General features: G+C 63.1%; 2 protein-coding genes across 4 annotated transcripts in view; one reads left to right on the plus strand and one right to left on the minus strand.

Moving 5' to 3' along the window:
- BOP1 (BOP1 ribosomal biogenesis factor) overlaps nucleotides 1–1,684 on the plus strand; it is a 72,320-nt gene extending 70,636 nt beyond the window's left edge. The window contains exons 13-16 of the mRNA XM_059836243.1: nucleotides 82–370; nucleotides 515–599; nucleotides 1,063–1,170; nucleotides 1,389–1,684. Coding sequence (XP_059692226.1) covers nucleotides 82–370; nucleotides 515–599; nucleotides 1,063–1,170; nucleotides 1,389–1,542 — 636 coding nt within the window. The 3' untranslated portion in view covers nucleotides 1,543–1,684. The remainder of the gene's footprint in view (nucleotides 1–81; nucleotides 371–514; nucleotides 600–1,062; nucleotides 1,171–1,388) is intronic.
- A 2,921-nt stretch (nucleotides 1,685–4,605) lies between these two features.
- The window catches only part of MROH1 (maestro heat like repeat family member 1), a 53,788-nt gene continuing 32,705 nt past the window's right edge, over nucleotides 4,606–25,688 (minus strand). For all 3 annotated transcript variants that reach the window (XM_059836202.1, XM_059836204.1, XM_059836203.1), the window contains 12 exons: nucleotides 24,396–24,550; nucleotides 23,380–23,545; nucleotides 22,418–22,614; nucleotides 15,320–15,457; nucleotides 13,794–13,908; nucleotides 11,532–11,678; nucleotides 9,604–9,792; nucleotides 8,124–8,276; nucleotides 7,869–8,003; nucleotides 7,496–7,598; nucleotides 6,424–6,489; nucleotides 4,606–4,727 (listed from right to left, as the gene is read on the minus strand). In XM_059836202.1, coding sequence (XP_059692185.1) covers nucleotides 4,642–4,727; nucleotides 6,424–6,489; nucleotides 7,496–7,598; nucleotides 7,869–8,003; nucleotides 8,124–8,276; nucleotides 9,604–9,792; nucleotides 11,532–11,678; nucleotides 13,794–13,908; nucleotides 15,320–15,457; nucleotides 22,418–22,614; nucleotides 23,380–23,545; nucleotides 24,396–24,550 — 1,650 coding nt within the window. In that variant the 3' untranslated portion in view covers nucleotides 4,606–4,641. The remainder of the gene's footprint in view (nucleotides 4,728–6,423; nucleotides 6,490–7,495; nucleotides 7,599–7,868; nucleotides 8,004–8,123; nucleotides 8,277–9,603; nucleotides 9,793–11,531; nucleotides 11,679–13,793; nucleotides 13,909–15,319; nucleotides 15,458–22,417; nucleotides 22,615–23,379; nucleotides 23,546–24,395; nucleotides 24,551–25,688) is intronic.

The raw sequence follows: 25,688 nt of genomic DNA on the forward strand, positions 1-25,688 counted from the left end.
GGTGGGTGACTCCCGGGGAGGCGTGGGGCAGTCCCGCTGGTGGGTCTGACCCGTGGCTGTCCCCCTGCCCACTCTCCGCAGGCCGTGAAGCAGGTGACCTGGCACGGCAAAGGCGACTACTTCGCCAGCGTCGTCTCTGACAACAGTAACATGCAAGTGCTGATTCACCAGACCAGCAAGCGCTGGAGCCAGAACCCCTTCCGCAAGAGCAAGGGGCTGGTGCAGTGCGTGCTCTTCCACCCCATCCGGCCCTACTTCTTCGTGGCCACCCAGCGCTACGTCCGCGTCTACAACCTCCTCAAGCAGGAGCTCACCAAGAAGCTGATGACGAACTGCAAGTGGGTGTCCAGCATGGCCATCCACCCTGGAGGTAGGTGGCCTGTGTGCTTCCCAAGGAGCTGCCAGGTCTTGTAAGCCAGTACGGAGCGTCCCACTCAGCCAGGCTGCCTGGGGTGCGGGCAGGACACCGTGGAGTTCGCTGGCAACCCCAGTAATACCCTGTTCCCTCTCGCAGGCGACAACATCATCTGTGGCAGCTACGACAGCAAGCTGGCCTGGTTCGACCTGGACCTCTCCGTCAGACCCTACCAGATGCTGCGGTGAGCCCCGGGGCCTCAGCCAGCCTCTGCCTGCTCCCTGTTAACCTGCCCACAGCCCCCCCCAAAACCCCATGGAGCCTCTTCCTGAGCCTGTTCCCTCTCCTGGGACCTGGCAGCAGGGTGGAGCCCGTCGGGGCTGTGCCAGGAGCAGCCATCCCTGCCGAGGGTGTTGGTGTCGCACGGCTCTCATGTGCTGGGGTGGGGGACGGTGACCACAGCTCTTCCAGGGCTTGGGGCGGGGGAAAGCCTCTATGACAGGAGGTGCTGGGCTGGTTTGAGCTGCCCAGAGCAGGTCCCAGTCTGTCCCAGTTGCCCTCTCCCCTCCTGTACTCATGGCCATTTGCAGCAGAGCTCGGGGTCCGTAAAGCCTGGCCGTGCGCAGACCCAGGCACCTCGTCCAAGGGTCGGGCGTGGGACAGAGCGTCCGCCCTTTGCCCTGACACCGCGCCCGCCGTCTTTGCAGGCACCACAAGAAAGCGCTGCGGAGCGTGGCCTTCCACAAGCACTACCCGCTCTTCGCCTCGGGCTCGGACGACGGGACCGTCATTGTTTGCCATGGCATGGTCTACAAGTACGTGGCGGGGGAAGCCATGGGGGTTCGGTGTCGGGTCCCCTCTCCTCCGGCAAGCGGCGGCGCGGCAGAGCCCTGTGGGGGGTGCTGGGCAGGGAGGGTGCAGTGCTGCTTGCACCTCGGGGGGAGCAGCGCTTGTGGGGTGACTCTGGGGGTACCCCAAGGAGGTTGGAGGAAGGGAACCAAAGCCCTGCGCTGACCTGGCTCCTCCACCACAGCGACCTGCTGCAGAACCCGCTGCTGGTGCCCGTGAAGGTGCTGAAGGGCCACGTGATGACGCTGGACCTGGGAGTCCTCGACGTGCTTTTCCACCCCACCCAGCCCTGGGTCTTCTCCTCCGGTGCCGACGGCACCGTCCGCCTCTACGCGTAGCTGCTGCCCAGCACCAGTGCCCCCCAACACCAGCACCCTGCGGGCGAGGGGCAGCGCTGGGACCACCGCACTCTGCCGGGAGTGTCACTGCTGCTCCTGCACAGACTCCTGGGGCCTTTCTCATTAAACTCTTTTGGATACAGCCCTGCGCCGTGTTGTCCTGCATTGCCGGTTCAGCCTGGGCTTGACCGAGGCCATGGATCCCCTTGCCAAAACCCCCTCGGTGCTGCCGCCTCCCCCAGCCCACCGCAGCGTCCTCTGGCTGGCACGGCTGCCCTTCCCCGGCACGCTTGCGGTGTTCACCATCGCTGCCCAGCCCCGGAGCTCACCCCGGCCCCGGCTGGGAGAGCTGCTCCCACACGGTGCTATTGAGCAGACAGGACCTGTCCTGTCCCAGCCCCGGCTGACCCCCGTCTCTGTGGGGAAGCCACCCCACCACGGTGGCTGGAGCCGGGCTGCACGTCACCATCCCTCCCTCCCCGGAGTACCCCGGGAGGAGGGAAGGATGGTGGGACAGAGAAAGGGAAGGGCAGATGGTGGGATGGAAGGGTGGGCAGAAGATGGGATGAAGCTGATCGCAGCTCTCTCCGGGGTCTCCATTCGCCCCTCCCCGCCCCAGCTCCAGCCCACTCACACACCGCCACCGTGGGGGGGTAGAAGGGGCATCGCCTGACACCTGCACCGGTGCCCCCCGGCCGTGGGCACGTTTGCCCCCACCATGCGCCAGCCCCCGGGGCACGGTGGCTGCCGGGCTGCAGCAGGTCCCAGCCCTGTACCCGGGCTGGGGACATGCACCAGGGCTGGCGTGGGACCTGCTGACACACCGGGGCTGGCACGGGACGTGCGCCCACCACCGGGAACCCTGACACCCTCTGCCCCACGGCTGGCCCCACGTGCACTTGGTGCAAGGGCACGGCGAGCAGCCAGCCCCAGCCGTGCCCAAAATGCGTTAGGGCCCCACCGCCAGCACCCCTCTGACTCCGGCATCACTCACACCACCACCCACCCCCCCGTAGTCCCTGGGGTGGAGGGCAGAGCCTTGGCTGCCCCTGCCCACGGTCCCAGCAGAGGATCCCCAAGCGCTGCCCTCGGCACCCTGCGGTCCGACAGCCACCGTGAGCTCATCCCGTGCATGAGCTCAGCGCTGGCCACAGGCCAGGATGGCCGCAGCAACCGGCCCTCCCTGCCGTGGGCCTGGGGGGATCCAGCCGGGAGCCTCCCTGGTCCCCACACCCACAGGCCCTGGGGCTGCCAGGAGCCAGCATGGCCCCCCCAGGACACAGCGCCCCGCAGGACCCCCGCCGCGGGGTCCCACAGCACCCCGGCTTGTCCAGAGTGGGGCCGTGGGCCAGGGCTGGCACCAAACCCGATGCAAAGAGCCCACCCAGGGCTTCCACTTCACGCGTGGAAGGCGGCTGGGGAGAGGCGGAGGGGAGGGGTCCCCCCATTGCCCCCTGAGGCTGGCAGGAGGGGGGGGAGGGAGGGAGGGAGGGAGGGCCTGGCGCAGCCCCAGCCCGGGTGCAGCCCAGCTCCCTGCCCAGTCACCCCAGGAATCCCCCTGCCACACCAGAGCTGAACAGCTGGAGAGGTGGTGCGAGTTTTTCGGAGCTGTTTCGGCCCAGGAAGCAGGTAGGGCTGAAGGATCATCCCACAGCAATGGGAAGGCCCCGGCAGCCACCCGGCCCCATGCGGCGGCAGCAGCCGAGGGAGCACCAGAGCCCACAGGCACCACTGTGCCATGCCAGGGCCAAAAGCTCACAGAACACCTCCTGCCATCAAGCCCCGAGCGGCCTCTCCACCCTCCCTGCACCACTGGGCACGAACCACTCCTGCCTTTCTCACAGCAGCTCTTCTCTGCCCTGGCTTGTTCACTCTGAGCCCTACTGACACCAGGGCTACCACTGACACTGCAAGTCCTGCTGGATCCCGGATGCAGGTGTCCCTGCAGAGTGCTGAGGAGGAGCACTGCCAGGAAGATGGTGCCAGGTTGTACTACAGTACCACTGCCACCCCACACCTCCCTCAGCTGCTTCTGGTCGCAGAGGAAGCGCCCCCAGAGGCACCGCCCAGCCCCTTGCCCCCCTCTATCAAGAACATCCCAGCAAAGGAGCCCGGGGAGCAGAGTGAGGCCAGGAGCAGCAGGAACGGGCACAGGACCAGAACCCGGAGGAGAAAAAGAACCCGGAGGTGACCAGAGCAGGGAGCTCCAGTGTAGGGACAGAAACCCATGACAAGGAACAGGGAGAGTTGGGGACCACTGCGCCACTCGCAGGGGGCAGGACCAGGTGCTGGGGGGGCCCATGAGTAGAGCCAGGGCCAGGGCCAGCGCCAGGCTTCCCCTTTGGCACGGGCAGGGAAAGAGACCCACCATCTTCCTCCAAAGGGGGTCCCGGCACAGCGGGTTGTTCCCAAGCCCCCACCACGGCAGCACACACAGCCGGGGGCCGGGGGGGGGTACCCCTCCCCTCCACCCCACCACAACGCTCGAGGAGCAAAGAGCTTTATTTAAAAATATGTTTATGTACATACATGTGTGTCGAGAGGACGGTCACATTCATGGAGTAGGGCCCCGGGGAGGGGGGGGGCGGGCAGGGCCCGTGTTCAGCATCGGGGAGCAGCAGGGTGGGACGAGGGGCTGGAGGCAGCTGGGGGGGGGGGAGGCTCCATCCTACTCCCGACGGAGTGGGAGCCGTGTGGGGAGCCCGGGGACGCTGCCTGCCCGTGGCTCCAGCCCCGCTGCAGCCCCTTCCCTCCACACGCTGCCACCAAGGTCCCCTGGCCAGGACGCTCGTCCCGTAAGTCACCCAGGACCCCGTGCAGCAGCCCGCAGAGAGGGGCCATGTGCCCACCGCGTCCTCTGGCCACCGCACTGCCACAGCCGGGCCAAGCTGGGAGGGGAGACGGCAGAGGCGCTGGGCTGGGTGGGCTCCCCGCGGGCTGGCGAGAGCAGAGGAAGACGATGAGGCTGCAGCGGAGGCAGGCGAGCCGGGTGCTCGATGCAGGAAGACGTGTCAGTGCCCGCGGGGGCCCCGGGCCGTGGGGCTCGTGGCGAGGAGCCGACCCAACTATTGCTGCAGTGGAGCCAGGGTGCCCCGGGGCTCACAGGATCCTGACGAGGCGGCCCAGCGTCTCTGCCACCTTCACACGGACAGCGGGGATGGGGTCCTTCAGGAGCAGGTTCAGAGCTGGAAGGAGCAGAGCACAGACAATGCCAGGGGCCACGGAGCCGTGGCCACCCACCCCGGCCCCAGCCCCGTCCTGGCTTTGCTCCATCACACAAGGAAGGAGAAACTCCGCTCCGGTCCCAGGGATGCCGGGCCCCTCTGCCAGCCCCCTCCCCTGCTCCAGCCCCGTCACACCCCCCGGGGGGAACGGGCACCCTAAGTCCTCTTCAGCCCCCCCAGGAGCCCCCAGCGCCGCAGGCCAGGGGACCGATGCCATGGCAGGATGGTGCTGCGGAGGCTGCTGGCCCTGCCTGGCCCTGGGGCGGTGGGACTGGGAGGGCTCCCCGGGGCTGGAGCTGGTGGGGCTCCTCCTGCACCGCCCCGGGGAGCGAAGGGCCCCAGCGCGGGGGTCCGGGGCCGGGAGGGGAGCGGAGCCAGGAGCTGAGCCCCCGGGGGCCCGCGCAGACGCTCGCCGGGCCAAGCCTCCCCTATCAGCACGATTTCCTAATGCCTGGAACAGCTCCCGGTAGTAAGAAAACAATCCAGGTAGTTTTTCCTAGCAGTAAAAGTATAATAATATTTTTCCAGTAGCTTGTTTACCCGGCGCAGGAGAGGCCTCGCCTCCCTCCCCGCTCCCCCCGCTCCTGCGGCGAGCCAGGCTCCCCTGATTTATGTGCCCGCTTGCTTCCCGCTCGCGGCATCCTTGCGCCTCGCCGGGCCCAGCCGCGGGGGTGCCCCGGGGCGGGCTGTAACGCCGAAGCCCCCCTGGACCCCGCGCGGCCGAGCCACTCAACACGGGAAGCTCGCGCAACCCAATCCAGGCCCGCTCGCTCCAGCGATTACTCACACGCAGGCAGATTATCTTTCACTTGTTTCAAACAGACAGGCCTCTTTCTTCTGGAAGGGCTCAGGGAGCCAACGGAAAGATAGTTTTTCCTTTTTTAGTGTTTTTTAAGCTCCCTTGGAACAATCCAAAAGTTTCCATGCATTACTATATACTATGAGGTCACTAGTGACAGGGAAAAAATCCCTGAAATCCAGGAAAATTACTTAACTCTGCTCCAAAATGCCACCAGCTTCAAGTCGACTTTTTATTAGCCCTTCATAACGAGCCTTAACTCTGCCTTTTAACGGTTAACACGTTACAAACAAACGCTGCGAGTCCCCTCCTGCTTACGCTAAGCCACTGCAAATGCCCCCGTGAGCCCCTGACGGACGCCCAGGGCTGGAGCCACCGGCCAAGGACCGGAGCCGGCGGTGCAGCCCGGTGGGGCTGTGCTCGGCTGCGGGGCTCGGGCTTCGCTCGGCACCCACCAGCCGAGCCCCGCTCCCGGCTGAGCGGCAACCTCAGCCCCGGGACGCCCGCAAGGTGCAAACCAGACGCCATCTCAGCATCCCCGCGCCGACGGCCTCGGCCCATCGCAGCACCTTGGCTTTCTAGCCCCCCCGTGCCTGCTGCCCGCGGGTGCCGGGCTCGTCCTGGTCACAGCTCTGGCTTCACGGGCTGACCAGGAGGTCGGGGACATTCCCTGCGTCCCCACGCATCCCCCCCTCGCCCCGGGTGCTGCCCATGCCCGGCCCCGAGAGCCGAGCAGGAGCCTGGGGCACAGCGGAGCCTGGGGAGCCCCATCTCTCGGGGCTGAGCTCCGGCTCCAGCGGGCAGAGGCGAGTCCCCGCTCCCCAGCGGCGAAAGCTGTGGGCAGCAGCACTTACTCACCCGAAATGAGTTGGTCCAGGTCCACTTGCTGACAGTGGTCTTCGTCCACGTGCAACACGAGGAAGCCTGAGGAAGAATTTCAGAGTCAGGGCTTGGTCTGGATCCCACCGAGGAGCCCCACATCCAAGGAGACGGGTAACGGCGGCGCACCGCCAGGCACCAGGTCGCTCATCCCTGCGTCAGCGCATTGTGGGGAGTCTCAGTGGAAACCCCGCAACCACCGCTCAGGCGAGGACCACCGTCGGTGTCGTACGCACAACTCTCTGTCTAACGTGCGCCCTAAGGAGATGCCTGCCAGCGTTTCGGCCTCCCGCAGCTCCGGTAACTTCTCCTAAAGCATCGCTGGGCACATCCGAGCGCAGTGTAGCCAAGGTCTGCGCTGAAAGCAGCAAAACCTCCCCCCAGGTGCAGTCTTCGAGGGGTAAAAGCAAGGCTGGGCGCTACCCGTCCTCCTCAGAACGGAGGAACTGCAGAAACGCTCTGAGCTGGGGGCACGGGGCGGAGGCAGCTCCTCTGGCCACGCTGCTCACCTCACCGTAACCTCACCCACATGCTGTGCCCTGTGCCTGGAGAGCTTTAAAGTGATGGACCGAGCCGGTCCAGGCTCCGTTACGGGCATCATCTGTGCAGCCCACAGGCAGCCCACTGCTGCTGCAAACCAGGGTCTGTACGGGCATCGCTCATGGCGGGCGGTCACCCAAACCACGGCAGAACCTGGCCACGTGCTTTCCACCTCAGCTGGTCGCTGCAGACACCGTGCACCCAGCCAGAATTAGTGGCGAGTGGCTGGAGAGAAGTTCCTGGGGTGCTGTCCCCAGGCCTGGGCACATCACACGTGTGCCTGTCCCCTGGCCGGGGGACACCAAGGCACAGGTCAGTGCTCTGCAGGACACGGAGGCACCAGATGACCTGGCTGCTTCCAGCAGCTCTGCTCGTCCGCAGTGCCCTCCCAGCACGGCGGGGACCAAAAGCATTCCCAGGACAACAGGGACAGGTACACACCCCTTCTGGGGAGAGGACACCCGCGCGAAGCCCGAGGAGCGGCTTGGGAGCAGGACCGCGGCAGCCTTACCGATGAACATGGGCGCAGCTGCTCGGATGTCCACCCAGTTGCTCTTGAAGTAGAAGAGGTTGGTTAAGATGAGGCGGTTCAGCATCTCGGGGTAGCTCTGCATCTAGGAGAGAAAGAGCCGCTGAGGAAGTCACGCAGGAGAGGAGACCGGCTGCCTGCAGCACTGGCACCATCTCCTGGAAGCCCGGAGCTCCTGGGGAGGCTGAGGTCAGCCCAGGAACACACCTGGGCTGGGGCAACTGCCCTGTGCGGACGCAGGAGCAGGACCCAGAGGACCTTACGGACCAGCAGCCCCCGCACGAGCCCCGGCGGGCTGCACCGAGCCCCGCGGGCAGTGCCGGCACCGGTGCCACGGGCTCTGGCAGCCGCTCACCAGGTGTTTGCAGACGTTGTTCATGAACTCCCCGTAGTGCAGGCTCCTGTCCTCCCGCAGGTGGTTGAGGAACATGTCACAGAGCCCCTCGCAGCCCATGTTGGGGCCACACATGCGCAGAGCAAACTTGCAGGCCTGCGGCACAGAGAGGGGAGGCTGCAGCGCGCACTCGAGAGCTCAGCACCTCGCAGGATCCCCACGCCGAGGCCGAGGACCCCCGTTCCTGCCGGCCAGCGCGGCCAGCCGGGCACTCACTTTGACAACCTCTGGCTTTGGGTCCTGGAGGTGCAGCAGCAGCGTCACCAGCCCGTTCAGGATCTGCTCGAAGAAGACTTCGCAGTTGCCTTCGCTGAACTTGGTCAGGTTGCCGAAGAGCACGATGGACGACTGGCGGAGGTCAGGCTGCTCCTGCGGGCAGAGGGGACGAGCAGGGCTCAGCGGGAACCGACCTGCGCTGGGCAACTCCCGCCTCGGGGAACACAGAATCACACAGAACCATTAAGGTTGGAAAAGACCTGTCAGATCATCAAGCCCAACCATCAACCCAACCCACTAAACCGTGTCCCGCAGTGCCACGTCCACATGTTCCTTGAACACCTCCAGTGACGGTGACTCCTGGCACGGCTGCTCCCACCACCCACCGCCTCGCTTCTCAGGCTGGAGGGCATCAGAGCAGCGAGAGAAACGCTGCCGTCTGTCCCAAACCCTCAGCACCTCCTTCCCAGGCTGCCCCGGTCCTCAGCTGGAGGATCTCCACTTTTTTTGTTGTTTTTAAAAACCATTTTAGACGACTCTTCACCAGGAAATAACAAAACCTCCCATGGGCTGAGGACAGGCTCTGCTGGGGGTGTAAATTCGCTCCCTCCCCTCTAATGACTCCACAAAAGCACAGCCCCCCCCGCCTCTTCATCCCGAATTTCAGCCACCATCATCCCCGTTTGCTCCCGCTGGTCCGGAGCCCCCCCGCACCATCCGGCAGGGAGCACCCGGGAGGTGCTGGGGACCAAGCTCATGGGTGGGGGTCTTCATGCCGCAGCCAGCTCCAGCCGTTGGAAGGGGCAGAGCAGCCGCACGGAGCTGGGGAGGGAGCTGGGGAACTCCTGGCTGCTGTTCTGCTCAGGCCAGAGGAAGATGACACCCCCAAAGCTGGAGCGTGGGGCGCAGCAAGAGCCTGAGCCAGGGGGGATGCTCCCGGCAGGACAGCAGCAGCTCGGCACAGGAGCAGCGGACGAGGCTCAAGCCCAGGGACGTGCTGCAAGGTGAGCAGGAGAAGCATCGAGCTTCCCCACGGTGATGCTGGAGGGGTTTGGGGGTGGACAGAGGTTGCTAGGGGCAGGGAAAGCCCCGGGGACAGACACCCACGGGGGACTCCCCTCTCCCCGGCCTCACTCTGCCCTTGCTCCTGTCCCAGCCCCGCACCCCAAGCCTCCTGCTACCCGTGAGGAGTCACGGTCCACCCAGACAACGCAACGGGCACCTCCGCTGCCCAACCGCGCCGTGTCCTCGTGCAGCCCGTGCTGAGCTCCCAGCTGGGGACGCAGCACCCCGACCTCCTCCGCCAGCCCCACAGCACTGCCCGCACCCAGGGACGTCCCCTGTATCACCCCAGCAGACTCCCGCTGCTCCCGCACACGTCCCCTGCGTTAAGCGGGCTCTGGCTCAGCAGACGAGCCGTTTCGGACACGCCGGCAAAGGCACAAGCTCGGTCTCTGGCACAGCCAGGGCGCTGCCTTACGCTGTCAAAGAAGGGCCGGATCCTGATGGCAATGTGGAGGAGCATGGACTGGATGTCTCTCTCCTCCACGTGATCCAGGAGCTTGGAGAGACTGGACATGGCCTCGAGCGCAACCAGGTTGTGGGGGTCATCTTTGTCATCCATGCCGTTGACCATGGATGCCAGGAGCTTGGCCCCGTGCTTCCTCACCTGCAAGGGAAGCGGCAAGAAAAGCGGTCCCTGTGGGGCAAGCCTAGCAGGGACACGTCCCCTGGGTGCCCTGCAGCAGGCTTCTGCCCCACGCCAAGCTTCCAGCCAGAAAGAGCCGGAAGGAGACTTAAATTATGACCGCCGCGGGCAAAGCGTCTTCAGCACAGGCCTGTCATTGCACGCGGTAACTGCTTACCGCAGTCACCGGTTCCCCTCCCGCTGGCACCATCAACACAGTACTTCACTGTGTAATTAGAGCCGGTGTATACACAACGAAGGGGGATATTAAGTTTGCATAAACCACGTTAAGTCCGCCACCGCTTAATTCTGAGTGCTCAGCTTTGCAAACTACGCCATGCTACCCAGCGTGGCTTACGGAGCCCAGCTGGGAACGGGCAAGGACAGACTGTCCCTGAGCCGTCGGGGACGGTAGGAGCCCTGGAGCCCTCCCAGATCCATGCCTACCCAGCCGTGCCAGGCCGGCATCGCTCCGGGTTGCCCTAGCAGATCAGGGACGGGAACACCCGCAGCACGGTCCAGGAGGCAGCAATCCTGCTGGGCTGGAAACCCGGCTGCGCTCGCTCTGCTCCGGCTGGGGTGAGCGGAAGAGACGGCAACAGTTCGTCTCTGCCATCGCTCTAATCGCATGGGCTCGTTGCTGCCCTCCTCATCCTCGCCGGGCTGCGCTGTCAGCGCCGCTGGTTTCTTGCTTCCCCACGGCAGCGCTCCGGCTCGTGCAGCCTGGAGCGCCGGACGCTGTTAGAGCAGTGGCTCTGACCGGGCTACGCCAGCAGAACGGTATTTTTAGTTATGCTATACTATACTTTAGCAGCAGATCTCGGTAATGTATTGTCTGTCTTGGTCCTGGCCCATCCATGATCTCTTCCTGGGGTTTGGCACGGGTGAGCACAGGAACGGGGCGCCTGCCAAGCCCCCGCGCTGCCGCCGATCAGCCGTCAGGTAAGGAGAGCTGCGGGGTCAGGCCAGCAGCCCCAGGCAGCCCGATGCTCCCACGCCTGCGGGATTTGCGGCATCGGCTCCTCTCCCAGGCAGGAAGGGGGTTTCAGCCGCCGCTTCCCGGCGGCAAGGTGCATCGGGAGCCTGGCAGGGACCAGCTGTCCCTGCGCATCCCCACGGCGAAGAGTTGCGAGCGTTGAGCGTCCTGCGCCTGCCCTCCCCGCGTGCCGTTCCATGGATACGCCTCCGGCACAAACTGCTCTGACCGCTGTGCTTCGGAGAGTGGGGATACCGACTCCTGCCCGCCTGAACCCCATCGTCGGGACAGGGGAGCGCTTTGCTTTCAAGGATCCATTTGTCAGCCGGCAAAACCCCCGGAGCAGCAGGAAAGAGCGATGGGCTCACAGGTCTCGCACAGGCGCAATGCTGCACCCGCATGGGCAGCCCCACAGGTGACCTGGCTTGTTCGGGCCAGCCCATGGCCCCCCAGGGATGCCAGGCTTTCCTCCAAAGCCAGGCTTTTACGGAGGTGTCTCCTAAAGCCGTCGGGAGTCTGAACCGGATCAGGCCCGCAGTGCCCGCCTGCAGCGGCGGTGATGCACGGGACAGCTGCCACCTCGGATTCGGAGGTGCCGTCCCCAGGGCGAGGCGGTGGCCGACTGTCCTGTCTAAAGACCCACCCCATCTTTGACGAGCAGCATATCCCGGTGGCTACGCGCTCCCTTCTCCCACCCAGCCCTGGCCGGGATTCTCAGGCCGAGCAGCGTGGAGTTCGCTCTCACCTTTTCTGGCGAGCCAGAGGCGATGTTGCCCAGCCCCCGGAGCGCCAGCATCCGCACCAACATGCAGGCGTCCTTCTGCCTCCCCGTCATGTTATCCATCATGGTCTCCAGCAGGATCAGGTCATTCACCACGTTACTATTGAGGAGCTAAAGCAGAAGAGAGCCTCGGCACCGACCGGACAGGGCCCCGCGAACCACGAGGGAGAGGACGGCTGGGTTTCGGATGTTCTTACTCCTTTACACCGGTAAAGAGCCCCGGCAGACTTGATTTGCCCCCCGGCTCCCCTCAGGCCCTCGCTCCGTATCCGTGCCATCCAGAGACAGGGCTGGGGGAGCCCTCAGCCCCACACCCCTGGGCAGGCACTTGGATTTGCGGAGCCTGCAATAATTCGTAACACGTGAATCAAGAAAACAGAGGACCTCAAGTTGGGAAGATGTGGGAAGCCCGGGTGAGCACTGACAGCCGGGAGGAACCCACGAAACCAACACGAAAGCTAAATCCTCACCAAGATCGCCTGCTAGGTGAGATGAGGTGGGCTATGAAGAGGTGGGGATTTACAGGGATGGAGGGCCGAAGCGCATCCCCCGGGCTGCGGAGCGGCCAGCGGCACTGCCAGCTGCTCCTCCAGAGCAGTGCAGGGGTACCCAGAGCCACCGGGTTCCCCGGAGCCCCCGGGAGCATCCCCAGCGGCTGAGCAGCAGCAAAACCGGAGCTTTTGGCGAGCAGCTCCTCATTCCCAGAGTGCTCCGAGTGGCGCTGGGAGGAGCCGGCCAGGCAGAGACTCAAGGAGACCGCTTCAGGAGACCTGACTGGAGGGAGGCAGCAGGGCTGCTCTCCCGCTGACCCTCCTAACTGAGCCCCCCGGCCGTGGGGAGAGCCACGTACAGAAGCGGGACGTGCTCCAAGGAGCGCCGCTGGCCCTCCCCGGTGGGGCCCTGCTCATCCTGGATGGATCAGGCTCTGCTTTATGGAAAGGAGGTTTAACCGCCGGCAGTGGCGGGGTCGGCAGGAGCCCAGCACCGAAGGGGCACTTCTGGGTTAACGACCACCAGCGCGGCTGCTCTGGGGTTTAGCTCCTCTCGGGCAGAGCCCTGCTCCCTGCTGCTCCGCTCCAGGCTCCAGCCGCAGCGGGGGGCTCGCCGCGTGCACCCACCATCACCTGCCACCGCCGCGGAGAGGCCGGGAGCCCCGGGGCTGAGGGGGACCCCGCGACACGAGACCCAGCACCCCGGAGCCTGATCCACATGCAGGCAACCGTGGTGCAGACAACGGAGCTTGGGCCGGACACCCACGGGCAGCGAGGGCTGCCAGCAGCCGCGTGCAGGCGCCGATGGCACCCCAGGGCTGCCCCTGGGTCCCCGGGGCTGGCACGGAGCCCCCCGTCCCGCTGGGACGAGGCAGCGGCAGCCGTCCTCAGGCCGCGTCTGGGGGACGCTGCGGAGGCTGGGGGAGCAGAGGCTGCCGCACACCGGCCCCGTGCCGCCCGCCGTCCCGCTGCTCCAGCCCAGTGGCCGTTCCCCTCCTCGCTTCCCCTCTGTCATCTCCGTCACTGGCACGGCCGAGAGAAAAGGGACTGAGCTCTCACCTCATCAGTTTCGAGAGAGGGAGACACAGGCATTTGCTTCCTTCCCCTCCAGCTCCACGGTGAGGCAAAGCTGCTATTTTAAACCCTTTAAGGATGCAGAGAGCCAACCACACTCCAAAACTAAAGCAGATTCTGGGACAGGCTCCAAGAGCCGGGCCGGCAGCTCCCCCAGCCAAACAGAAAATAAAAACAGTGCCTTAATCCCAGGCTGCTTAAGCAGCTGAGAATTTAAAAGGTGGTTTATAAGGGGGGATATAGTTCTGCATTGTTGGCATAAGGTGCTCCTTTATGTAACAAAAACTCCTCGAGTGGCCCAGGGCTTTAAGGTGGTATGTACGGAGAGATAGTGTTACAGTCTGCTGGCTGCGCTGCGCTGCCGGCGAGGGGAAAGGACTTGAGTCACTTCATTCCTTAGGGTGGTACGTAAGGACGGAGTTACGGTTTGCTGGCTCATGGCGGTGATGTGTTCAGAGTTGGACTCCTGCAAGCGCTTCTCTGCCATCCCCTCTACCAGAGGGTCGGGAAGCCGAAGAGGACAGGCAGAGCCTGCTGCAGCTTAACCCTCGTCCCGGCTGCTCTCCAGCCAGGCAGGGAAAGACGGACGGACGGCCAGAGGCCAGCCCGCAGCGGCGGCTCAGACGCACCGCTGTGCCTCCCCGCAACACCCCCTGCTCACCTCGGCAAAGAAGGCGGTGGTGGTGATCCTCTGGCTGTCGAAGACGCTGCTCAGCGTTGGGATGAGGTTCTTCACGATCAGGGGGAGCCGGGGGCCGGCGTGTCGCGCCATCGCGCTGCAAACAGAAGCGCCACGCGTCACCCACGCCGGCTGCCCGCACCGGGGGCTTCAGGTGGCCCCTGGACCCCGGGGGGCCTCAAGGAAGCTGCCGAGCCCCTCTGCCCTGGGGTCTGCGAGCTGCCAAGCGCAGTGAGGTGCTGGCACCGAGCCCTGTGCCATGGGGCATCAGCGGGCTGCCACAACAGGCCTCTGCCGAGCACCACCTCCTCCCGTGCCACAGGACGGGCAGCCACAGCCCAGCACCGTGAGCAGCAGCGGGGCCATGTGGAGCGACGGGAGCTGCCTGCGCGGCGCGTCTTTCACGCCTCTGCGTCCTGCTGCGGTGCAGAACCAGCACGTTGACATCCAGGACAGAAAAGCCGGTGATCCTGGCATGGCATTGTCCCCTCCTGCCACCCGCTCGCCTGGGGACGAAGCGCAGGGCAGGACCGAGCCCACGCCTGGTGCGTGCCGGGCACCCTGGCAGGAACCTGTTCCAGCGGACCTTGGCCAGGAGGGATGGGTTTTGTTTTGGATGAGACACTCTCAAGTGTTTGGGAGGTTCAATAAAGCATTTTTGCAAATACTGGAAAATCCCAAACCGCTTGTCTCCTCCGCAGCCGTCCAAGAGCTATTAACGGCGCTGGGTGGAGGGACGGCGAAGTCCCCGGCTGAACCAGGCTCCACCGAACCCGACTGCAGGCTGCGGTTGTCCCTCGGCCTCGCTGCCTCATGCCAAACTCGCTGCTGTTGGCATGAGGTTGCGCAGCCGCCGCGGGAAGGACGGGCAGCTGCCAGCCAGCCAGCCGTCTACAGGGATCGGATGCCGCTGCAACACCCGATGAACCGCAAGGACGTTTCAGCGGCAGCAGAAGGAAAAAAAGTTTCCACCCAAGACCTTTTGGTGTCCGTCATACCTTGGTTAGACGGGAACAGTGAGCCTGAGCCCCAACGGGAGCACAGCAAAGCAGCTGATAGCAACAAAGGTTTGGCTGACGTGTCTGAAGAGCTGCCACGCAGCCCCAGCGAGGGCACGCCGGGGAAGCGCGGGGCATGCCGGGGAAGCGCAGGACGGCAGGCGCACCGCAGCGGGGCCGACGGCGGGTGCCAGCTGCATCCAGCCCCACTGGGCTCCCAGGAACATCGCCCGTGGGCTCCCTGCCCGGCTGCTTCCAGCAAGCTGGGGACAGAGCTGGCCAGCCTCGGTGGGCAGCAAGGCACAGCCCCAGCACCAGCCCCTCGGTGACGCTGTGGGAAGCCAGCGAGACCCTCCATGGGCTTTGATGCATCACAGCTCTGCCGGGACACGGCACACCCCCTCCCTGCTTGCTATGGGGTGCTGTCCCGCTCCCAACGGCCGCAGTGCAGCTCTTGCACTGAAGCTAGAGGAGATACTGGAGAACTGGTGTGCGGTGCCAGCGTCTTACCGGGCGAGCACGGCGATGCCGTCGTGGTGCCTCTCTGGACTTGCCATCAGCTCCCAGCCGCCGGCGCTGCCCACGGCCCTGGCAACCTCCTCGCTGCCCCCCCGGGCCAGCATGACCTTCAGCGTTTCCACGGCACAGCTGGGGAGAGAAGCACGGCGGTTAGGTGAGGGCAGGCTGCCCGCCCTGCCCGCAGCCCTGCCGTCTGGCAGGTCGCAGGGCGGCAGGCGAAGGAACTTCTCGCCCGGGGAGCGCTGGGACACGCGGGAGGCGTTTGGGTGCTTGAGGACGGGATGAGTTATGCAAGGGCTTTAGCTGGAGTGAGACGAGCCCATAACTCACTGCTACTTCCATTTACACTGTGACGTTTGCCGTTAAAGTGATCCAAGACAATAGACTGAAAAGTAAAGAAGTCCAGAACTACTTTAAGGAGGGTTTTTTTGTATTAATATTTTATAGGTAGGGATTATTTTGCTGCGAGCACAGAGCAACATATGGGAAACATATATTATCCTGTCAAAACAAAACAAATATTAGCAATGGATAAATCTTAGCGTTCAATACAAGCAAGAGGAATGTAGTTACCACACACACAAAGAAAACACAATTTAGTAAGAGCGTCTCAACACAAAGGTCTTTCAGCTTATGAGCTGGGTTCCTGCTATTTTGGCGTCTCGTAGGGGTGGACCAAGCTGTGGTGACAAGGGGCCGGTGCTTGGAGGGACCGTCAACCCCCCCGAGCCCAGGAGGCTGCAGGGTGGGGGCACCCCCGGGGCTCTGCCGCAGCCACGTCCTCCGGCAGCTGCCGGAGCCCCGGAGAGCCCGGCTTGCCTTAACGAAGGACATCCAATCGCGCCTCTCGCACATCCCAGCTTGAGACTAACAATGGAAAATAAAACACTGGCCCTCCGTACGCACGGAAAGCACGCCCTGCCACGCCAGACCTGAGGCTTTCGGCAGTTTTGTACTGCACTTGTCTGCGTGTTTTGTCGGGAGGCGGCGCTGGGGTTCCTCCAGGGACGAGTGCCCGGAGGAACCGCTCGCACAAGCAGGGCATCTGCCTGGGGCAACAGCACAAGGAGCAGGAAAGGAGGCAAGAAGGAGAAGAACGCGGGTTTGCTTTTCTGCTTGCCACAGTCACGTCCAGTGCGCAAAGCAGGAGGTCTCCGCTGCATCCCCCGAGAGCCCGCGCAGAAGCGGGCTGGTCCCGCGCTGCGCTCGTGCACGGGGCACGCAGCGGCCAGTCGGGCTGCACACCCGTGGGGCAGATGGTGCGGAAGCCTCAAGTCTGCCCTGCAAAACCCACCCAGAGGGGCCCACGGAGGAGCCATCGAGCTGGCTCCATTAGTGACGGCAAAGAGAAAAGCACAACCATGAACGCTCGCTGGCAGCTTGCTCAGCTCTTGTGAGAAGCCCAGACTGGTGGAGAGTCCTTCGGCGTGCTTTCAGCATCCCCGCACCGTGAAGACTACAGGACAACAAGGAATTAATTACTAATTAAAGAAAACCTTAGGCAGAAGTATCCTTCCACCATCTGTCCACACCAATCTGCCGGTATACGTAACAGTCCTGGTTTTACTCTTTCGGAGTCCGGCCACACAGCCCTTCGGAGTTCTTCAACCAGCGTCTAGAGACAGCCCGAGCTGCTGCAGCGCGCCCAGCTCCCCCGAGACAGCGGCACCACTTCCTTTCCGTGCGCTGTAGCCGAAACCGCTAAGTGACACGGAAGCCTCTGCATTTAGAGAGGTCTAAATGTCTCTGACCTCGAATATCCCTCCCAGCAGCCTGGAATAAAAACCAGGCTCCTTTTTCACTACAGTAGTCGGTTTAGCGGGGAGGTACAGTGTCTGCTTCCCGTACTACTGCCCATTTGGAGCAGGAGACCCAGACACCTTCCAGCTCTGCCAGCCCCGCAGCGGGCAGCTCAGCTCCCCAGGGACTAAGCATCCGCCTCCAGCCCGGCTGAGCATCTGCCTCCAGCCTCAGCCGGGGCAGTACAGTCCTGTGGACTGGGTCCGGACACAGCAGAGCTCTGCACGGGCTCCAGCACCGGTGCTCAGCAGGTACACGACCGTACCTCTGCCTACGGCATGCCCATCCTCATGCTCTCACTCTCCCATGGGCAGAAATCATCACCGCACACCGCCACAGCACCGGGCATTTACCGGCTCTCGGTCTATCCAGCCCCAGAAGACGGAGCCGCTCTCCCTGCCCCAAGACAAAGTCGACCTAGTCCTGGCCTGTTTATCCGGTACATCTCCGGTACGTCTCCAGTCCTCTCAGCTCATTCCTGGGGTTCTCACCCTCGCTGGCAGGGAGCCCCCCCACCCCCAAAGCCTAACCCGAATCACACTCCAGCTTCGGTGCGATGGAGAACCCCCTCCCGCAGCACCACGAGGACCACTGACGTTTCTGCAGAGCAAGAAAATTCCATAAGCCTCAAAACTCAAAGCTTGCATGCAGGTGAAGGTGTAATTTAGACCAAGAAAGCTGCAGTGGGGTTTATTTTCTTGCAGCATGAGAAAACAGCAACAAAAAAGCCTCTTGGCAGATGCTCACGGACAACAGAGGCCGAGGAACTTCCCACCGGCTCCTTGGTTGCGGACAAGGTCTGAGAGGCGACGGCCCGGCACCAGCCCGGTGCTGGTGGGCGGCTCCTCAGGAGGGACCATTCCCAGCAAAGCCCCCCGCATGCCAGCTGCGGGATTCCCGCTCCACTCGAACCTCCCCGAGGTTTCGGCTGCTGTCCCACAACCCCAGGCTCTCCCGCTCCTTACCAAGAGCTCAAAAGCCCGAGACGAGCGCTGCAGGTTAGCCCCCGCGCAACCAGAACTGCTCCTGCAAGACAGATGGTTAAAGCCGTTCATTCACAAGGTTCGCTTTTTCCACAGTGTCCCATAGACACTTCCTTCCTTTCCAACAAAAGCCCGTGTCTTCCAGCCTCCCTTTCCTGCCAAGCTATCATATTCACCTTTACCATCTCTCTTTGGCATTTAAATATCATGAAGACTTAGAATTCAAAACGCGTACAGGAAATTACTTTGATATTGTAACCAGCTCCTGGGACAAGGCTGGAATTTCACAACCCCGCGGTTTTTCCGCGCATTGGACAAAGACCGTTCCCCCTCCATCAATCAGCGATGACTTCATGGACGCGCAGCCACGGCTACCTGCCTGCACCCATGCACAGCAGGAGCAGAAAGAGGGCTCGGAGCAGAACCACGTGCCGTTCCCCGCCCCTCCGGTCAGTCCCCGGAGATTTCTGGCAGGAGCCGGTGTGACGCAACCCCTCTCCCTGCTCCCCAAAAACAGGCGACGTCACCGGGGACTCGCAGCTGCGACGTGCAGCCGGGACACGGCTGCTCTGTACCAACACCTGCAAGATCAAGCAGAGATTTGCGAAGCAGCGCCAAGAAACCCAACACAGCGCACGCGTGCCGGCCACATCTGGGGAGCGGCGACGAAGGAGCCTTTTTCCCTTCTTGAGGGCACAGGCGCCACGTGCAACCCACCGGCTGTGGTCCCAGGGGAGCGAAGCGGAGCATCGCCAGCACACCCGCATTCGGACTAGCCCTGGCGATGCGAGCCGCGGGCTCGGACCCGCGAGAAAGCCCCTCCGGTACAATCCTGCCCGCCTTCACCCAGCAAAGCCTGGGAGCTTCGATCAGCGGCAGAGCTGATCTGCCTCCGGCAGAGCTGCTCCGCGGGGGCTGCAGGAGAGGGGCCAGGGATGCGGGTGTCGAAGAGCTGATGGCTCTTACCGATCTGGCTGGCACATCGGCTTTTCTCGCAACAAGGATCTGGGGGCATCTCTGCAAGAGATGGTTCGCTCTTGGGACCGACAGCCGCCTTGCTGCCTCAGGGAGGACGCAGACAGGAGCCTGGGCCAGCGGCGGGGAGGTACGTGGGCTCATCCACCCCAGACCCGCTCCATGGATGGAGCGGCGGTCCCGGCAATAGTTCAGCACGTTCTGGTTTGGGTCCCCAATGCTGTTTGGAGTCCAGAAACTTTTGGAGGAAGAGCAGTCGTTTCTGGCTCCTGCGTCTCCTTCCCGGGGAGGCAACCAGTTGCTTCGAGTTTCCTTCAGTACTCCCCGTGTTATGGTACAGGGTCTGGCTGGGATCTGCCCGTGCCTCTCTTCCAGGAGTCGTTAACGGGGAAGAGCATGACGAGAACAGACAGTTCTGGCTGCACGAGCCCAAAGCCACAAAGGCAGCGCGAGTGTCCGCTCCTGTTGGGGGGATCTGCACGAAGCCACCCCAAACCACGGCCGCTGCCGTGTAAAACACCCCGAGGGGACGAGGCAAGCGCCACAAGCTTGGGGAGTGAGAGCGCCTGGGCCAGAATGGCCACGGGGCAACCCACGATCAGCCTTAACCATCCCGCTCCTCCGAAACATCGGGTTCGTTTAATTTTATTCTAACATGTGGTCTAAATAAAACGCTAATCAGATAGCAGCCCTGCCATCCAGCATAACAACCTGTTTCCACTCATTACATCTCCCTGCTGGAAAAGTCACCCTCCGCGTGAGCAGCAGCTTTCCGAGATGAAGACGGGGCCCACCACGGTACGGCGGCAGACGGGGGGCATTGCTTGGTGCGCCCAACGCTGCCGTTCCGGTCGCTCTGCTCAGGATAAGGAAACAGCCGTTCCTCAGCATTGGGATTTGATGGATGAACTGTCAAGCCATGCTAGAGCCCTTTTAGCTCGCTGCCGCTTTGTCCGGTGTCTTTGTGGGCTCCTCCAGGCTTTTTGGTTTTTTTCCCCTAAGACTAATAATAGCCTGTAAAAAAACCCAAGTCTGGAAACCCGCAGAAGGATAAAACTGAGAATCAGGGCAGAGCTTCCTCCCCGCGGGCCGACCCAAGCTCCGGGGGAGCCTTTAGACGTCGAGCTGGCGGAGGGAGCAAGCAGGCGGCTGGAGAAGCAGCTCCAGAGAAGGGCTCCTGCCCTCCGCGCCCCGGTAAGCCTGCAGCACCTCCTGCCATCGCTGCCTCAGGCGTGGGGTTAACCCCAACATCCCCATAAATTTAAAGCGCTTTAAAGCAAATGCAGGTACCGCTCATCAGCCGGACTGTTTGCTGCGGGACGAGGGCACCTGCGGTCGCAACGGCAGGGCTGTGCCGCGGCAGAAACCCGCCAGAAGCGGGGCTGAAGGCCGAGGGGCACCGCTGCTCTTTCAGACACCAAATCCAGCGCAGGCGGTGTGGACAGCCGGGATGGCCGACATGCGTCGGCACCCGGCCCAGCCCCGGAGCAGCTCCATGAGGGTCCCGCAGGCAGAGTCGCTGTGTGCAGGAGCGGGGCTGTTTGCATCTTATTGACAGCCACATCACCCACGGAGGCTGAAAAGACAAGCCCTGGTCCTTTCTCCTACAGACCAAGGCATCCCCAAGGTAGCTCAGAGGAGCAGGAGAGAAGAGCAACCCCTTCGTGCTGCTCAGCACAGGCAGGCTCCCGCAGGAGCACTGGACGGAGCCAGGCAGGGCACAGGGAACGGCTGGAGAAGCAGCACTTCGCACCAACCCAGCACGATGCCCGCAAGAAGCTGGAGACCTGCATACATCGACGGGACACGTTCAGGAGTCCGGCAGTCCCGCCACACCCTGGGTTACAGCCTCACGCTCCTAGGAGGGGACGCGCTGAAACGCAGGGGTGGGAGAGTCCTGCAGCTCGCCTAACGCGGGCTCTGCCTCCACGATGTCCCACCTCTCCCAGCAGAAAAGCTCTGCTGGAAAGGTCCAGGAGCGAACGATGCCCAGCTAGTCAAACAGCGCTGCGCTCGCAGGCTCAGGGCAACACGGACCGATAGCCTGCGTGAGATGTGGACCCGGCGCGGGACACCGACCCTGCATGGGAGACGGACCCTGCACACCCAGACCTGGCAGAGGGGTGCAGCGGTCTCCTCTTCCTCTGCGGCCGGGGGAAGCCTCGCTTGCAGAGGCCCTTTCAGCACCCTCACCTTCCAAAGCTGACAGGCGCACAGGACCGACAGAGGTGCTGCTCCACACCACACACCCCTTGGTGTTTGCACCGGGCTGTCTGGCTCGAGCAGAGGATCATTTAGCAGCTGCGGTGACTCTCACCCGGGTTCAGCAATTGGCCCTTTGGGGTTTCAGGGCCTCTCACAACAGAGAAATCATTTTTACAGCAGCACTCTTAAAATCCAGAAGCGCCAGCCCCAGGGAGAGGCCAGGAACCGCACCCACCTTTTAAAAAGCTGCTGATCGCACCCTGCCAGCCCGGGCAGCGCAGAGGCTGTTGGCATCCCAGGTGGGCAGCGTATCACCCTGCCCGGCGCATCGCCACTCGACGCAGCTATTTGAAGGTGTTCGCCGCAGCCAGGCGGGGGGCACGGCAGCTGGAGAGCGGCTGTTGGGGACCTCAGCCCTCCCACCCAGCCCCCCGGGACTCCTCCTCAGCGGTGAGGGACGCCCCGGGCTCAAAGCACTGACGGAGGACAAGCTGGAATGCGACGGCTCGGCACTGCCAGCTCTACGTGGGGGAAGACGGCATCGTGGCCCGGCTCTGTTCGCTCAACGGGCAGCAATTTGGCGCGACTGAGACATGCTGCAGCCATCAACATGACGAAGCCAAGAAGTTTGCTCTTTCCAGCTTTCCCTCCTCATCCTTCACGGAAGCGGAGCCATCCTCCCTCCCCAGGAAATGCTCATCCGCCTCCAACGTGCCCAGCGAGCCCCGGGGGGCCCCGCCGAAACCCGCTCCCGAGAGCCAAGCGGGGCTTTTTGGGGAGGCTGCGGCAGTAACCCAATCCGTCAGGGCTCTGGCACTGCGGCCGCCCGAGCTCTGAAAAGCACATCTTCCACTGCGGCTGCAGAGGTGGCTGATTTAATGCTTCCCGATTTAGAGATTGCGTTCTGCAGCAGAGAACGCACCAAAAAACCCCCCCAAACCCCAAACCGCACCAGAGGTCAGGCCGTCATACCTAAGGCGTTATGGCCCGGGTGTTATTCCCCAGCCCTCCGATTACAGACGCAGCACACGCTGTCGTGTTTGTACAAACAAAAATGAGTTCCACATGGCAGGTAGGCGCGTTCCCTCCGCGCCGGCCGCCCAGCGCCCCGGCTCCGCCGCCGTACCTGCAGGGATGGAGGCTCCGGGGGGCCGGGCTCTGGCTGCTGCTCCTCCTCTCCCTGCTCTGCAGGTTCTTCGGTAGCTGAACACCCACGGTGCAGCTGACGCGCAGCAGGAGAGTCACAAACAACGGCGGGTAGAGTCCCAGCACCGCTGCCCCAGACTCCGGAGCAGACATGATCTCATACAGAGCACATGTGGCCTGGAGAGAGAGCGAGCGCGCGGGAGAGGAGGATTAGGAGGGGATCTCCCACACCACGCTGATATCTGTTAGTAAATAACCCGTCGAGGCAGCGAGAGGGTTTTTTCTCCTTCCCGCAACACCGAGTCTAACAAAGCGTCGGCATCTACCCCCAGCGTAACCTCTCCGTATCCCACACGCAGCTCCGACGGAGCTACAGCTGCTATTAAAAGCACTGCTCCTCGGAAAGCTGGGTGTTTCCAGCTGGGGAGGTTTGAAGTCTGTACCTGGGGAAGGAGAGCAGATCCAAGAGCTCAGGTTTTATGGGCAGGAAGACAACGTGCACGCAGAGCCCTTCGCAGAGCCCTATTCCGGCCAATTTAAAAAGCCGTAATTACATGGCACAATATAGAGGGGTGTTAAAAAGAGAGCGGGGAGGGGAGGAGGGTTTGCTTTCAGTGCGGCTGATTCTGTACCATCTGCATTTGGTCCTTCAGAGGAGGAGGAAATTTTCACAGCTGCTTTACTGCTTAGAAAGCTGCCAAGCTGGGTTGATTTTTTCTGAAGGGATAAAATGCAAAGTGGTCTCCCTTGAGGACGGACACCTGAGAGGCTTTTTACGAGCCGGTGGATTAGCTCTAATAGGCATTACACAGCGATGCGTTATTTCCAGAGCCCACGCCTGGCACAAACCCCCTGAGCCAAGGAAATGAAAAAAAAGCATTCCAGGTGTCGGTGTGGGGAACGGCATCCTCTGCGGGGCCGGGCCGGCAGCGGGACACTTACGGCCAGGGGCAGAGGGGTCGCGATGCGTTCGGATCCGCTCCCCAGCAGGAAGCACTTGCTCTCCTTGTACGGGATGTCCCTGTTCACCTTCTCCAGGAGCTGCTCCAGGATCTGCGAGGTGAGGGTGGGCTCGGTGGCCAGCGACCTCCACATGGTGCACGTGTGGCTAGAGGAGGGGAGAGAGGGGAGCGCTGCTTTGGCACCGGCCGCTGTCCTTAACTCGCTCCCCCGTTTGAGGGGTGGCAAGCGTCGGCCCCCTCCCCGTGCCCGGGAACACCTGGGTCACATCACCCGCCGCACAGAAACGCGGGCGAGGAGTGCGTCACCGCCGGACAGGAGCCACCTGGCTCAGCAGCTCCGCTGCGACGGCAGCTAGCGCCGCGCTGCCGGCAAAGCCGGCACAGAGAGCAGGAGCCTGCAACAGCAAGCCCCGGAGCCGCGTGCAGGGGAAGGCACAACGACAGCCTCCTGCGATAGCGGAGGCTGTGCTGTGCGATCCTCGCCCAGCAGCTGCTCTCGGACAACGCCCAGAGCCGCCCCGCAACCCCAAAACCCCACGGCTCCCCCGACAGCAGAAGCCAGGGAGCTCCTGCCTTGCCCCGTGGAGTTTGCAAGCCTGCCTGCCGTGGTAGGAACGGAGCAGCAGCAACGGTACAAGGAGGAGGACAACATCTGCTCAAGGCCCAGCCCAGGGCTGGCGCCGACGTGGTCAGCAGCTTTGGGGGAGGTGGCCCGCTCCGTAAAGCGGCACTGAGCCCCCCAGCCACGCTCGGCTCTCCAGGGCCAGCTTTGCTAGTACCCACTGCCAGCCCCTCTAAGCACAGCAAGCCCCCCGAAAGGCAGCTCCGGCAGCAAGCGGCCATGCCGATCCTTGAGCGCGCAAAGGAAATTCCAGCAGGGTCCGATTACTGGCGTAAGGAGCCAAAAGATTATCTGCAGCTCAGGCGAAAGCTGCTCCGAAGGCCAGGCACCCCGAGAGCACGTGCGCACGCCACCGTGGCAGAGCGGGGCAGGACCTGTCGAAGGGCAGCGCGCTGCTCAGCAGGCTGGACACCACCACGCTCTTGTGCTGGGAGGCGAGGATGTAAACCGTCTGCTGGGCCGCCTTCCGGATGTGCTCCTCGTCCACCTCCTCCAGCTTGCTGTGGATGATGCTCATGATGTCGGGCACCTGAGGGAAGAGGAGACGGCGGCGGCCAGCTGAGGGGCGGGACACGCCGAGCGTTTGGGGTCACCGTCAGACAGTCCCTGCAGCCAGGACACGTGCGTCCCTTCCCCTCGATCGCAGCCCAGGCAGGGGATGAGACTCCAGGAGGTAACGCGGGTGGGCAGACCATCAGGCAGGGCAGTCTATCTTCCCAGGTAAGGGAACTCTCCCTGCTTGCCGGGTTTCACGCAGAACCACAGACCTCTGCGGAAGTCAAGGATCCTTCCCCACCTGCCACCCAGGAGCCGGCGCAGGCTGCAGGGTATTCCCAGAGCGAAGAGGACCCAAGCAAGGACACCTCCCACTCCTGAGCCGCAGCGTTCTGGCAAGGCACTCGCGCTAAGCCCCAGCCTCGACACGGGTGCAGCGAGAGGAGCTCAGCAAGCGAGTTCCTGCGAGGAACTCAAGCTGAACGCAGGGAGACACCTCGGCACTCACTGCAAGCCGTAAAACGCACGTTAAGACAAATAGGAAGTTCACGCGCAGACCAGGCCTGGCAGCAAATTCCCGAGATTAAGTGCAGAGCAGCCGAGCGCTCCGTCCCCAGCTGCGCTCGGGTCTACCCCACGGACTCCGGGGCTTAGCATCAGTTCAGATTTCAGGATCTGGGCTGGACTGGATCTGACCAAAAGGTGAGTCATGTAAGTTGGAGCAATCCCATGTAGGATAGAGGCTAATAGGTAGCGAGCAGGACTTTAGCAGAAGCTCTAGTGCAAAAGAAAGCCCAAGGAGTAGCTCGAGACCCGGTGTTTCCAATTACTGCAAGAGAAAGGGGGAGCTTAGCCCTAAAGGTAGTGGATTAGACAAAAAAGCCTTCTGTGTCCAGCACCTCTAAGCCCTGCAAGCATTCAGACTGGCTTCCCAGCCAGGAACCCTGGGCTCCCCCAGAGCTTGCAAAGGTTTCACAGGGAGCCTGAGCCCTTCTGGTAAAGTGAGCTTCTCTGAACTCCTCAACCCAAGCGAGAGCCAGACCGGAGCCGGCTTCGCCAGCAGCTGCCGCCTCCTACCACACAGCAGCCTTCCCCGACCGTGAGGACGGAGGAGAGCGCGAGCACACGTGCCCACGGGAAACGAGGAAGGTCAGGAGCGACAGCCCCCGAAA

The sequence above is a fragment of the Gavia stellata genome, chromosome 3 (assembly GCF_030936135.1).
Source record: "Gavia stellata isolate bGavSte3 chromosome 3, bGavSte3.hap2, whole genome shotgun sequence".
Taxonomy (NCBI): Eukaryota; Metazoa; Chordata; class Aves; order Gaviiformes; family Gaviidae; genus Gavia; species Gavia stellata.